General features: G+C 40.6%; 1 protein-coding gene across 1 annotated transcript in view; it reads left to right on the top strand.

Moving 5' to 3' along the window:
- The first annotated feature begins 1,401 nt into the window (after positions 1-1,401).
- Positions 1,402-15,443, top strand: part of GRIN2A (glutamate ionotropic receptor NMDA type subunit 2A) — a 518,561-nt gene continuing 504,519 nt past the window's right edge. The window contains exon 1 of the mRNA XM_066577826.1: positions 1,402-1,752. Within this exon, the coding sequence (XP_066433923.1) occupies positions 1,402-1,752 (351 nt within the window). The remainder of the gene's footprint in view (positions 1,753-15,443) is intronic.

Genomic DNA, 15,443 nt, shown 5'->3' with positions numbered 1-15,443 from the left:
AGGGGGCGCTCATGTACTTCTCCTATCCCAATATGAATGAGAGCTAAGCCTAACAGAAGCATAATGTACGTAATAACAGGAGCTTCCCTGCAATCCCAAGCAAACACAGACCTAACATACATTCCATAAAAGGCTATTTTTATATGGGCTTTGTATAGCATGTCTAGGGTAAAGCGCCTTAGAATATGTGGGGCAGCCTTTGCCATGATACCCACTGACAGAACAATCAGCTACAGATGTAGCAAATTGTAGCTTGACTATGATAGCATGGTGCAGAAAGTAATCTTATCTTAACCCATTAATTAACCTTATTATTCTCTTATCTTATGGCAACAAAAGCCATTGTAAAGCAATTCAAAGTGTAAATAAACCTCTCTGGTAGCACAGCACAGCGTGATATCACATCGCATTAAGAGTTAAGCCAAAGCAAAATGCATCTATATATTAAAGTGCAGCCACAAAAGCCAAAACAATCCCATTACTTTAATCTGTACTTGTGCAGGGAGCTTCTCTGCCAGAGACGAGGGTGCATAGGCTCATTGAGAGGTGATAACTTAAGTGCTATCTGCAGTGATAGACGACAGATATACCAGAGTGATTAGACTGTAGCAAAAAAAGGCTACAACTAGCAATGTATCCTAGCAATGAATGGAATTACAGAGGAGATACTGCAGGGGTATCCCCATGTAGATGAAATCTGCAGTGTCTAAGACACATCAACTGATGCCATGGAGACATGAAGATAGTAATTACAATACACCGAGTAAAGGAATGTCATAGGCAACCTCAGCGTATGCTATATAGTGATTGTGTGTCTGCAGTAAGAGCTACTACTTGTGTTCACAATGCACATATAACAGGAAAGTCTATGCAGTAAAGAGACACTTAAAACCTGTTATTATAAGTATTGTTCCTGAAACAATTGAGCAAAGCATCCCTGTTGGAATATTTGCTGATGTTAAACCCTCTCTGTCATCTGCAGGGGTGTAGCAATTATGCAGAGAGGCGCTGCATGTCATCTTTAAGTGTTTTCACAATATTGCAAAGCTGGAATGAGAGCAATTATATTGTGGTATCAGCTTGCAATGTCTTTCATCCTAACTACCCAATGTATCTTCACAAGTTAGTCACTGGGGAACTATGGTGGGGGAAACATGACATATTCTGATATTAAAACAAAGAGGAGCTGATGAGCTAATTGATTGTACTGCTACATGTATTCACTGCACCAAATTTACTGTTCTGCTCCTCTCTGTGTTCAGATTCTTGATCAATATCAGCAGGGAAAGATTGTTGTGGGATACTAACCTGATACTTTGTGATCAATTTCTACAGGGAGTAAGGCTGGAGAAGATGGATACTTTTGGCTGTGCTGCGTTACTGTTCAGTGCTCTGCTAAATATGGTGGATCTGAGTTATGGAGCAGAAAAGAATTTTCCTGTCCTGAATATTGCAGTTATTTTGGGAAGAACTCGTTATATCACAGAGAAAGAGGTCCGGTCACTCTGGACAAGGGATATGTCCTTGAACTTTGATGTCAATGTGGTGACCCTGCTAGTAAACCAGACTGACCCCAAGAGTATTATCACCCATGTGTGTGATCTCATGTCAGGCACCAAGATCCATGGTGTAGTGTTTGGAGATGATACTGACCAAGAGGCCATAGCTCAGATTTTGGATTTTGTTTCATCTCAGACTTTTATCCCAATTCTTGGTATACATGGTGGGTCTTCAATGATTATGGCAGATAAGGTAAGGGATCCTACAACAGAATGTTCGGTATTGACATTACTTTGTTTTGCCTTCATATCCTCATCTTCCCAATGCACAGTTTGAACATCATGGTCAATTAATCACATTGCATAAAGTGCTGAGGTATGCTCAACTACTGCATGAGGAGAATATACTATTACTAGCACACTTTAATTAGCAATGCAGCAGTTAGAGGCATGGTCTGGAAGGAAATAGGAGATCTAATGATTATCTGAAAGTAACACTTTCCTATCTATCTCATATCTATCTATCTATCTCTATCTATCTATCTATCTATCTATCTATCTATCTATCTATCTATCTATCTATCTATCTATCTATCTATCTATCTATCTATCAGGTCTGACTGTACTCCATGAAAAATGGTAGTCTCAATTCGCCCAGTTGCTGCAGTAGACACCACTTTATAAGATAATGCAGTAGAAATGTAGTATATGTCAGACTTTCCCTGTAGAAAGCTGCACACAGTTTCCCATATAATGAATGAATGACCAGGCAGTTTGAAATGATGAACTGCCCCACGGAAATGAAAGTCTTTGCACATTATTTTGTTATATCATATCCATTACTCAACTGTCAGAAATGTAGCATGGACAATGAAACCGCTCCAGCATGTCTTATGGGATAACATGTTATAAGAAACATTCAGGAATCACCATGCATTCTACATGTTAAGATAACATTTATTCTTTAGTTAAACTGAGTAGAGACACTTGGTAAAGGTACGAATCCATTAATGTTAATGCATTCTCTATTGTTTAACGTAAGACCATATTGTTGGCTATCACGTATTATGCAGTAAAGTCCCCTGGAACGATCTTAAGGCTGTGTACACCTTCCCAACCTATTTTCATTGCTGAAATGCATCTAAAATAAGACATTAAGCAACTTTGTAAACAGTTTTCATTAAAAAAAGATCCTTTTTTGTGTTAATACTTCCTATGAAGTCACATATTTTTTCATGGTAACAGACTATAAACAAACCCTGCATAGTCTAATCCTGTGATTATACACCCTTTTCAACCCCTGAGCTACATGTGACATACATGTTTGTCATTGTTAGCAGGAGGGGAAGAGGTATTGAGTGGGCTCTGAAGACAGACCCACTCTATACTTAACAGGTGACGGCTGGATTATACAGCTGACACCCATTCATAACAGATTTGATTGGTGATAACTCTGATCTCAGCCATTGAAATGCTGCAGTCAATGCATCTAAGCTGCTAACCAGGGGACTATCTATTGTCCCATCATCCCTTATATGTTGCCAATAGGTAACCATGGCAGCTGGGGCCTAGTGAAGGCTCCCAGTTCCGACATGTATTTCTTTTTTTGTTTTGCCCGATGAGAGGTTGATATTGAAAAGTGCAATGCACTGCAATACAGAAGTACTGCAGTGTATTATATGAGTAATCAACTAATGGCATTTTCAAGTCCTCTAGTGGAACTAAAAAAATGGAAAATTGAGTTAAACACTGGCGTAACTACAGGTGATGCAGTTGCACCCGGGCCCAGGACTCTTAGAGGGCCTGTAAGGCCTCTCTTCTCCATATAGGGAGTTCAGTACTATGACTAAAGCATTATAGTTGGAGACCCTGTTACAGGTTTTGCATTGGGCCAAGGAGCTTCAAGTTACGCCTCTGCGTTAGGGGATTAGGAGAAGTTGGGGGGCCCCAAAGATAAACTGCTGCACCCGGACCCATGAGCCTTTAGCTACACCCCTTTAGTTAAATACAATTTTAAAAACATATTTTAAAAGTTAAAAAATCCACTTTTTCCATATTAAATGTAAACAGAATTATTATTACTGTATCCACAAAGTCTGGAGTATTGAAACATCCCATTATTTATCTTGCATGGTACATGCAGTAAAAAAATATTACACAATGTGATAATTGCAGTTTTTTGGTCACCCTATCTGCCAAATAAATTCAATAACATGTAATTAAAAATTTGTATGTCCTTTACTCCAAAATGGTACTTGGAAAAACTACAGCTTGCCCTGTAAAAACAAGCCAAGACACAGCTCTATAAAAAAAAAAAGAAAAACATTGCAAGTTGCAGAATGTGACTTTTTTGTTTTAAAAATCAAACAGTATAAAAAAAACTTGTGAATTTGGCGTACTCATAGTGACCCACAAAATAAAGTAATTAAAAACAATGGTGCAATTGCACTTTTTTCTCATTTCATCTGACTTTTTCAATACATTATATGAGACATTAAAGCAACCTTCCAGTCCTGGACAAATAAAGATGGCTGCAGTGTATATTAGTATGCATCATTAGTTTAACACACTACACACTGCTTTGCTTTGACTTTCTTTGTCCAGGATCGAAGGGTCACTTTAAAGAGTACCACTGAATAACTAAACTCACCAAAAAGAAGCCCTATGTCAACAGAAAAAAAAGCTATGGCTCTTAAAAGGCAGAGATCACTCTAGAAAGTGAAAGTAAAAGTTGAAAAATGTATAATCCTTGCAGCGTTAGGCCCGCTGCACACGGGCGGAAATTCTGCAGCGGGATTTCCCGCAGAATTTCCGCCCCTGCCCGCCTGCATAGGATTGTATTGCAAAACGCAATCCTACTCAGACGGCCGCGATTTGTCCGGTTGAAAACACACACGGAAAACAAATCGCGGCATGTCCCATTTCTGTGCGAGTCTCGCAGAGGCCCGCACAGAAATGTCCCTCCCGATGCGCCAGCTCTGCTCTGCACATGCACCGGCTGGACGGCAGCCGGCACATCACATAGAGGAGAAGGCGCGCAAGAAGGTGAGCCGCACTGCTCACTGTAGGGGCATGGGTTGGATCCCGCTGCGAGAATTCTCCCAGCCGTCTGCAGGTGGCCTTAATCAAGACTTTCAAAGTCTTTTTTGTTAGTTTTAAATTTTAGATGCACTGCAGCAATAAAAAAATGCTTGTATAGCTGTGCATAGCCTTTAATGTGAGGCCCCAGTATGAGCCAACATATTCATAATGATCAATTTCCTAATATTGTCAGAAGAGCTCAGAGATCTAATAACCCTCTGTGGCTGCACGGTATTTTGAATTCTCCACCTTTGCTCTACAGCACATTTATCGCAGATCCTACTGTGCCAATTTTGCTGCTGACAAAATTATGTGCTAATGTGTTGCCTGTCCATGAGCAATGCATTAAAATAAAGGCTGTCATAAGCATCAGCATGTTAGGCAATTTTCACACCATGTTTGGGAAGTAAGTTTGGTGTATACGCTGAATGATCTGGAACATTCTTGCAATATTTAAGAATAACAAGCACATAGACTTCTATTGGCCAGATGTAGAAAGAGTCTTTTTGGCATTTGTGCCTTTAGTTTATATATATAGTTGGTATGTTGATGCCTTAAAGGGGTATTCTCATTTTAGTCAATCATGGCTGAGAGAGGAACATCCATCTGCTCGCTGCACCTACCAGTGGTTGGGATTAAGGGCTTCCTCAGATAGGCATGATTTAATCCCGTTATGCAGCTGTGATTATCATGACCACATAATGAGACAAAACTAAACCATTGATTTCTATGGTTTCATTTTCATTAGCGGTATTCTTGCCCATTAATCATACAGGTAAGGAAAGATAGGGATTGCCCTATCTTTCCCGCACAGTTAATACTATGTGGGGGAAAGATAGGGCAGGATCTATCTTCCAGCTGTTTTTTTCAAACTTGAGCACTATGGTGAAAAGTTTTAATGGCCCCCAAAGAAAAACCATGGTTCAAGCACAAATACGCAGTGGCAAGCATAGTTGCAGATATGCCCATGTGTTTTTGCCTAAGAAGGCAGTCAAACTGGCTGTTCTACATTGTTTCTGTAACTCCTATTCAGTTCTATGGGAGTTACAGAAACAGGATAGAACAGCAGTTTGGCTGTTTTCACACTCTTGGCCCCAGTGGCGTTGACATATAAGGGGAAACTTACTAAGATTGGCGTTTCAAAAACTGGTCTTGGCATAATTTTTCCCAGCATACACTGCACTAAATACATGAAGAGGCACACCTCTTCACGCACGAGGTGCATCCTGGCAGCTCCGTGCATCTAGATAGAAGTGTATGCCAGGTCCGACCTGGTGTTCATTTCAGGCATCATTTTAAGCCATTTTTGGTGTAAATCATACATAATTCTGTTGGTTCGAGGAAACCACACCCCATTCCAAAAGCTCCACCGACTTCTCACAAAAGTGGCGAGACCAGTGCAAAGTGCAGAGAATTCTCTAAATTTTTGTGGAAGTGGGCCTTTTCTATGCCAGTATTCTGGAGTAAAAGCGATAGTAAATGTTCCTGATAGACAAGTTTCCCATCTCAGTCACCGTTGGCTGAGATCGTAATACCAGTATAACTGCAGTGAAAACTCTGAAAAACTACAATATGCTTTTCAATACAACTGTAGGCAAAACCAAAATATATATTACATGAGTATGTCAGAGAAATATACGCTTTGGCTCGGAAGCACTCTTAAGACATTTCTGCCAAGAATAATGACCAAATGTGTGAGGTAAGCCTTAAGCCCCTTTTGCGCGGGACGATTATCGTACAAATGCATGCAGTGAAAGACCGAACAGCAATAAATCAGGAATTAGGTTTTTCATGTAGACCATAAAATCATTGTCGGTCTGCCACTGAATCGCTCAGTTTAAGGCTGGATTCAGATGAGCGTGGTTTTGTCCCCTTATACTGCCATGATAATCAGTCGTATTTATCTATCGGATGTCAGTGATTTAGTTTTCACCACCTCTTTTCCCGTCTATGATTTGTACGGCTGGGAAAATATAGGACCTACCTTATCTTTCCCGCACGTAGTTAAACCACGTGTAGGGAAGATCGGGCAGTTCCTATCTTCCCACCTCTTTTTTCAAACTCCTGCGCTCTGGCACGGAGTTTGAATAGCCCATGAGGGAGAAGAAATCGCCATCATTCATTGCCATGTGAATCCACCCTAAACAGGCATCTATGAACATCTGCCTGTTTACTGTGAATAGAGATGGGTGGGCTGCAACAATCCCCGGCCTGCTCCAACTACATTCCCTGAGTGATGATAACTCCCTTTTAAAAGCGCAGTAATAATCACTAGGATGGTGCTTCAGCATATGACAGTTGTCCCATGTAAGGGCTCAGTCAGACGAACAAATTTTCACACATGTATAGGTGTGGGAAACAAACAGCTCTGGGACTGTTGTATTATGTCGCCACCAGAGGTTAAGGGTGGTGACATAATACAGCAGTCTTGACATTTGTAGACACCCCCAGCTTCTGATTGGCTGGGGGCGCTGCCGTGCTATGCGACTGTCGCATCTCTGAAGTGCCGTCCAGCAGTGAGATGCAACAACACACGCTACTCTGCCAGGGAGCAAAGCGGCACTGGTAGGTCCAGAGATGGAAGTCCTTTGGGAAGCACAGCAACAGCAGTGCCACTAGTGCTGGCAGGTGCATGCATGAAGGGACAGCAGCTGTGAGGGAACTGGCGGGGAGCAGAGCGCAGCGACACCCCCAAACTTCTGATTGCCTGGCTGTAAGCTGTTGAAGCCGCCACTCACCCCATCGGATGGGAGCTGACATCCTTGCTAAGCTTAAGATGCTGTATAGGTGACAGTGGCCCCAGGAGGAATGCAGCCCACTGCCGCCCACAGTGACAGCGCCGTAGCCCTTGTGCCGCCAACACTCAAGCTGACACTCAGCCCATCGGATGGGAGCTGATATCCCCGCTAAGCTAACGGACTGTCATGCGGGGTGAGTCACAGTAGGCATCTAGCGATGCTGATATGGGCCCCAGGAGGGATGGAGCACAGCCCCGCCAACACTGACACCACCGGAGGGTAGTGTTCTATGTTGACGCCATCGAAGTGGGGTTGCAGATGTGCATGGTAGATAGCACTGTGGCTGCGGGTATAAAATCCAACTCACTCATGGACTAGCATCCATTATCCAATCACCTCCTGGGGGCGTCACCTGTATCTTCCCTGTCACTAAGTGAATACACACTCCTATTTCCAGTGGCATCAAGATACAACAGTAGCAATGGCTCTATTAGAACCAATGCTTTCCAATGAAAGCGGTCACATGTCCATTTTTTAGAAGCACTTAAAATTCGCACCTGCAATAGATAGGACATGTGAGTGCAAATGCACCCGGTCACGTGATTTTTTTCTACATGCGTTATGCGATTTTTTTTTTCTTTTTTCCTGCGCCTAAATATGCATGAAGAATTTACTTGTCTGAGTGAGCCCTAAAAAGAGCTTTATACAGAAATGTTGCTATACAACATGTACATTTTTTACTATGACCCATATATCCTCATACTGAAGTATAATTACTGAAGTACAAATGTAGATTTCAATTTCTTTTTTACATTTGAATCTTTTTGCCATTTTTTAATTTATATGGTACCACATATTTTTATTTATACGCTACATAAAAACTCAAAACAAAATGACATTTTTAATGCCTCAGATGCCTGGCTCTCTATCAAGCATACCAGTTAGAAAGATCAGAAACACAAGCAGTGGGTTTTATAAAGGGATTTAAGATGTATGATGCTTGCAATTAATTCGGTAAACAACATTCAATGGCATTTGTCATGGTAATAACTGTGTGATTGCAACATGCTTCATAGAAATTCAGTTATGCATTAGGATACTTAATTCCATTTAAATGCAAATGCACATGCAGTCCAATAGAACATAGCACTTTATATGCAGAATTTACTTGGAAAGAGTTTTAAAAGTTAAATTAAAGTAGAACTGTGACTATACTGGCAATGGAAAGCAAAAGCAAATAATTTTGTAGATAGGCTACATTTTAATGACTTACAGAAAGAAATGATATTACAGCAAGCTTTTGAGACTACTTGGTCTCTTCATCATTCATGATTTAACAAAATAACCGAAGAAACACGTGTTTCTTCAGATAGTTTAAGACAAAGTAGTCTCTAAAGCTTGCTGTAACATAATTTCTTTTTGTAAACCATTAAAAGGTAGCATATCTACAAGGTTATTTTGTTTCTATTACTGAGAACAATAATATGTTTTTCTAGTGGCTGACATGTTATCAAACTTTTTTCTTTATACTTGCAATGGCTTACATGCAACGTGGGCTGATAATGTATAAGGGATTCAATTACTTTTTTAGTCTATAAATACATACAATAAGATGAGCAAATAAATGTGGCACATGCATTTCTCTCAAAAGTAGGGACCATGTGCATAGCTGTATTATGGCTCCTTAGAAGTTATAAGCTGGATGGAGCTGTAATATGGTACCCATAGATGTCTGTGGGGTGTCAGTAGACCTTTGTATGACTTCACATGATATCTCTGTAAAGTAGCACCATACTGGGTGCTCTGTGTGCCTTCATATGGCCTGCATAAGACCTAACAGTGTATGATAAGTCTTGTATTGGTTAATGCATTAGAAGTATATATATATTGAAAAGTCTAGATTAAGTTTGTGACATAAATAGGAATATACGTCAAAGCCGGAGTCTTCTCTAGAAGGAAAAAAAAAAGAACGTTTGGACAAAAGTTCTTGCCTAATCATCGAGCCATATAAAAAGCCCTTTAAACTGGGGTCAGTCTTTTCACATCATCCTTCCTACATCTTGTAATTATGCAGATTGATGATTTTTGGCACGTTCCCATCTTATTGTATGAAATGTGCTAATTGATGTAAGTCATCACTAGAAAATAGAAGCCTTCTCTGCCATTTTTTTTAGCTGAGACACAGCTAGGATTTGCTATATTTGTGATGTTAATTACAAGCTTTGATTGCTGCCTTGCATAATTCATTTTATAAGACCACAGACATGCTAAATACAGTGTAAGCACATTTTAAGGAGTATCCAAAAAATAAAGTGCTTCAGAATCATTTGCTAGAATTAACTTTTTGCTCTGTTTTTGTAAGCTTAATTGATTGTATATATACGTTAGTCCTAAGGTATCATGATGATCTCTATGGATATTTTTATCATTGCTCGTCTGCCATAAAAGGGATGTCTCATGAAAAAAAACACTGTCTATATGTACTGCAGCTCTTGTTGTGTTGGACTCAAGCCTTCCATATGTTCAGTAGTTATACATTCACTTGAACAGACCATGTAATACTATCGAGAGTATCTACCACTCTGGTGGAGCAATGCTGTCTTGGATTACTCATTGATCTAAACGGGTATTTTGTAATGATTCATTTACTCTGAAATTGAAAACCTAGGGGTAAATTTATTAACATTGGCACTTCATATGTCAGTTTTATTAAACAGAATGCTAGGGTAAGATGTACATCATTTTTTTAATAAATTAGTCACATCTCTTCTGGCCTAAGTGCTTCTGAAACTGAAATTTATGGCAGCTATGAGTTGGTAGATTTTTACTATAATATATGCCAATTTCTGGCATAAGTTATAATAAATGTGATGGGCACATGAAGTTAAGGAACCCTATTTGTTACAACCCTAGAAAGGTCTCTGAGTAAAGCATGTTTATTTTTAGAGATGAGCGAGCACCAAAATGCTCAGGTGCTCGTTATTCGAGTCGAGCTTTTAGTAATATTTGAGAGCTCTATTCGAGTAACGAACCCCGTTGAAGTCAATGGGAGACTCGAGCATTTTTGCAATGGACCCGTCGATTTTTCTCTCTCTCTCCCAGCCAGCCACATACTGCTGTGGACGTGCGCACTCTGGCACATCACAGCAGAAAGTGGTAATGCGGGGCGGGGTCGAACACGGCGTAGTACTCGCTCGAGTAACGAGCACCATCGAGTATGCTAATACTTAAATGAGCATCAAGCTCGGACGAGCATATTCGCTCAACTCTATTTATTTTCCCTTTAAGTAATTGCCAGTTGTAATGATGATTATTAACACTTGATAACTTATTTATATCACACGTCATGATGTAAACAAGCTATCAAAAATATCATGACAAGTCAACTTATAATTAGTCTTGGGTTCGTTGGAAAACTGGTGAAGCTATTATTATTATTACTGCTAAGCTGTACTTTGTTAGAAAAATAAATACCTACTTCCAGAAAATGTAATGATTTTACTTCACATCTTGTTGGCTAAGTCTTGTTTAAATATTAGCACATTGCATAAAAGTAATAGCACATCAGTTAAGCATATTGATTCAATTGATCTTCAATACTACAAGTGTCAACATTTCGGACTAACTGTAATCTATAGCATCTTCTTCTGAACACTAAGGAGTCTTTTGAGAGTACGGGTCATATTAACCATAACAGTGACACATAAAAAGGGCTTACAGTCAGTCTATAATTACAACATTTATAATGCAATAATTGATGCGTTTTGTCGTTAAATATCTACTTTAGCTTATGTATGAAGTACATATACTCTAAAAGAACACCCTGCCTACAGTGAAGTATGGTGGTGGTTCGGTGATGCTCTGGGGCTGCTTTACTTCCTCTGGCACTGGGAACCTGCAGCGTATGAATAGCAAGATGGATTCAATCAAGTATCAGGAGATCTTAGGAGGAAACATCATGCCTTGTGTGAGGAAGCTGAAGTTTGGGTATCATTGGACCTTCTGACAGGACAATGATCCCAAGCATACCTCAAAGTCAACCAAGGCTTGGTTTCAGAAAAAGTCCTGGAAGATTCTGAAGTGGCCGATGCAGTTGCCTGATTTGAACCACACAAACCAAAGTATATTAGTGAATAGGAGGCCATTGCCCATGAGTTATGGGCTAAGATTCCTCAGGAATGCTGTCAGAAGCTGTTGTCTGGCTTTGCAGCACTTTTATGACAGATCATTCCATAAAAAGGTAGAAAGTTAAGATTCTATGTTTCTACTAAATACTGGTCATGAAAGAGTTGAATAATTCTGAGAATGCAACAACTATTAAAAGTGATATTTTGCGTTGAATTTGGAGAAACCACTCGTTATATTAGTTGGGGTGAGTTATTTAAATTGCTTCAAATTTGGCAAATAATCCTAATTTGCAATGGGGTTGAATAATTTTCATTGCAGTTGTATTTATTATTCATTTACTTATTTGGTGAGAAAAAAGTCTGGACATACTTGGTTAACTAGTATAATAATGAGAAAATGGACTTCTAATTTGTGAAAGTATTAAATGGTAGGGAGGCTGCATTTTTTGGTGGAGTAATCTTCATCATACATTTTGAACTGCACAATATTGAATTCAGCTCATGTTTTTCAAATGGGAGGGGAGTCATGTGATATTACACTCTTGGCTAGAATTTACTCAGAAACTAGAAGGGTCAGTTTTGCCCTATCTATACTTGTTTAGAAGTTAAGTGAGGGCAAAGATTCATAAAGTGCTTTACATGACATGTTCGATGTAACATAGTAACATAGTAACATAGTATGTAAGGCCGAATGAAGACATTGTCCATCTAGTCCAGCCTGTCTATCCTACTGTGTTGATCCAGAGGAAGGCAAAAAACCCCAAGGCCAGAAGTCAATTAGCCCTTTTGGGGAAAAAATTCCTTCCCGACTCCCTAATGGCAATCAGACTGTTCCCTGGATCAACCCCTAATAGTTCCTACCTGCCTATATTCCAGGATTGACACTTAACCTAATATTTATATCCTGTAATATCCTTCTTCTCCAGAAAGACATCAAGTCCCCTTTTAAACTCCTCTATCGATTTTGCCATCACCACTTCCTCCGGTAGAGAGTTCCACAGTCTAACTGCTCTTACAGTAAAGAACCCCTTTCTGTGTTGGTGATGAAACCTACTTTCCTCTAATCGTAGCGGATGTCCTCTTGTTACCGTCGAGGTCCTGGGTGTAAACAGATCGCGGGAGAGATCCATGTGTTGTCCCCTCATGTACTTATACATGGTTATTTGGTCGCCTCTTAACCTTCTTTTTTCTAGAGTAAATAGTCCCAATTTGGATAGCCTCTCTGGGTATTCCAGTCCCGTCATTCCATGTATTAGTTTAGTCGCTCTTCTTTGAACCCCCTCAAGCACTGTGACATCTTTCCTGAGCACCGGTGTCCAGAATTGTACGCAGTATTCCATGTGAGGTCTGACAAGTGCCTTATATAGTGGGAGGATGATGTTCTCGTCCTTCGCCCCTATTCCTCTTTTGATGCACCCCAAGACTTTATTTGCCTTTGCAGCGGCTGACTGGCATTGGCTACTCCAGTTTAGTCTATTATCCACTAATACCCCCAGATCCTTTTCCATATCACTTTTCCCTAGTGGTACCCCATTAAGTGAATATTCGTGACATCCGTTCCTCTTGCCCATGTGCATAGTCTTACATTTTTCAACATTGAACTTCATTTGCCATTTTTCTGCCCAAGCCCCGAGCTTATCCAGGTCCGTTTGTAGCCACATATTGTCCTCCGTTGCATTAATTACATTGTATAATTTTGTGTCATCTGCAAATATTGATATTTTGCTGTGCAGCCCCTCTATCAAGTCATTAATAAATATGTTGAACAGAGTGGGGCCTAATACTGAACCCTGTGGCACCCCGCTAGCGACTGTGGTCCAATCAGAGTACGAACCATTTATTACCACCCTCTGCTTTCTATCGTTGAGCCAATTTTTTACCCACTTACACACGTTTTCGCCCAGTCCGAGCTGCCTCATTTTGTATATTAGCCTATTATGTGGCACGGTGTCAAAGGCTTTAGAGAAGTCCAGATATACAAGATCAATAGATTCTCCCTGGTCCAGCTTAGAGCTTACTTCATCGTAGAAACTGATCAGATTTGTCTGACATGAGCGACCCTTCATGAATCCATGCTGGTGAGGAGTTATTCCCTTAATCTCCTTGAGGTACTCATCGATGGCGTCTCTCAGAATCCCCTCGAAAATTTTTCCCGTTACTGAAGTGAGACTTACTGGCCTGTAGTTACCAGGCTCACTTTTGCTCCCTTTTTTGTAGATAGGTACCACGTTGGCAATGCGCCAGTCCAATGGTACTACTCCAGTCTTGATAGTGTCTAGAAATATAAGGTATAGCGGCCTAGCTATCTCGTCACTTAGTTCCTTTAGTATCCTTGGGTGTAATCCATCAGGGCCCGGTGATTTATCAATTTTAGTTTTCTTTAGACGCTTCCGCACCTCCTCCTGCGTTAGGTATGAGATATTTTGTGAGGGGTTCGTTTTATTCCTCTGCTCCTCGTGTGGCATTTCCTTTTCTTTGGTGAACACACTTGAGAAGAAACTGTTTATTAGATTTGCTTTCCCTTCGTCATCATCAATGATTTCTCCTGCATTGTTTTTTAAAGGGCCAGTGCTCTCCCTGCAAATCCTTTTGCTGTTTATGTAGTTGAAAAATAGCTTCGGGTTGTTTCTGCTCTCTTTTGCGATCCGTCTTTCCGCTTCCTCTTTGGCAGTTTTAATCGTATCTTTGCATATTTTGTTTTTTTCCCTGTATGATTTTAGCGCTTCTTCGCTGCCTTGTTGCTTTAGTAGTTTGAACGCTTTCTTCTTTTCGTTTATTGCCCCTCGTACCGTCTTGTCGAGCCACATTGGTTTCCTTTTAGCTGAGTTACTTTTATTTCTGAAGGGAATGAACTGTTCACATGAGGCGATTAGGATCCTTTTGAACTCTTCCCATTTTTCCTCCGTACTGATATTTTTGAGGATGTTGTCCCAATTAATGTTACCGATAGTAGTTCTAAGCTCATCAAATTTTGCTTTACTAAAGTTTAGTTTCTTTGTTACTCCTTGATAAGGCATCCTATTGATTGACAGCTGGAAGTTGATTATATTGTGGTCGCTGTTCCCCAAGTGCCCCTCAACCTGCACCCCCTTTATACGTTCCGGTTTGTTAGTTAGCACTAGGTCCAGAATGGCTTTCCCTCTTGTTGGTTCCTGCACAAGTTGGTTCAGGTAATTGTCTTTAATTACTCTCAAGAACTTATCACCCCTGTGAGATTTGCAGGTTTCGTTCTCCCATGTTATATCTGGGTAATTAAAGTCCCCCATGATAATTACTTCGTTTCGTTTTGACACCTCCTCTATCTGCCTTAGTAGTAAGTCTTCAGTTTCTGCTGTTGCTTTTGGTGGTCGATAAAAGACCCCTATCAGGATTTTGTTGTTTTTTCCCCCCTGTATTTCTACCCACAGAGATTCCACCTGTTCGTCTCCTACCCCTATATCCTCCCGTAGCCTCGGCTTCAAGTTCGATTTGACGTACAGACATACCCCTCCCCCTTTCTGGTTCCTTCGGTCTCTTCTGAAGAGATTGTACCCCTGCAAATTCACCGCCCAATCGCACTTATCATCAAGCCATGTTTCAGTAATTCCGACCATATCATAGTTTTCATCAGTCATTCTCGCTTCAAGCTCGCCCACTTTACCGATCAGACTTCGTGCATTCGTGATCATACAATTTATTTCATTTTTTTTGTTTTTTAAATTTGTTTTGTTGCTATTCGTACTTATGGCTGATCTGTCAGTTCTAACTGTACTAACCCCACCCCCTGCTCGACCCCCATTCCCTTTGCTTGGACCCGGATCGCTAGTTACACTGGCTACCCCACTATTTCTCATTTTACCCTCCCCCCCAGTCCCTAGTTTAAACACTCCTCCAGCCTTCTAGCCATCTTTTCCCCCAGCACAGCTGCACCCTCCCCATTTAGATGCAGCCCGTCCCTACGGTAGAGTCTGTAGCCGACAGCAAAGTCAGCCCAGTTCTCCAGGAACCCAAATCCCTCC

Source organism: Eleutherodactylus coqui, chromosome 8 (genome assembly GCF_035609145.1).
Source record: "Eleutherodactylus coqui strain aEleCoq1 chromosome 8, aEleCoq1.hap1, whole genome shotgun sequence".
Taxonomy (NCBI): domain Eukaryota; kingdom Metazoa; phylum Chordata; class Amphibia; order Anura; family Eleutherodactylidae; genus Eleutherodactylus; species Eleutherodactylus coqui.
This window is presented reverse-complemented; position numbering and strand designations above follow the sequence as displayed.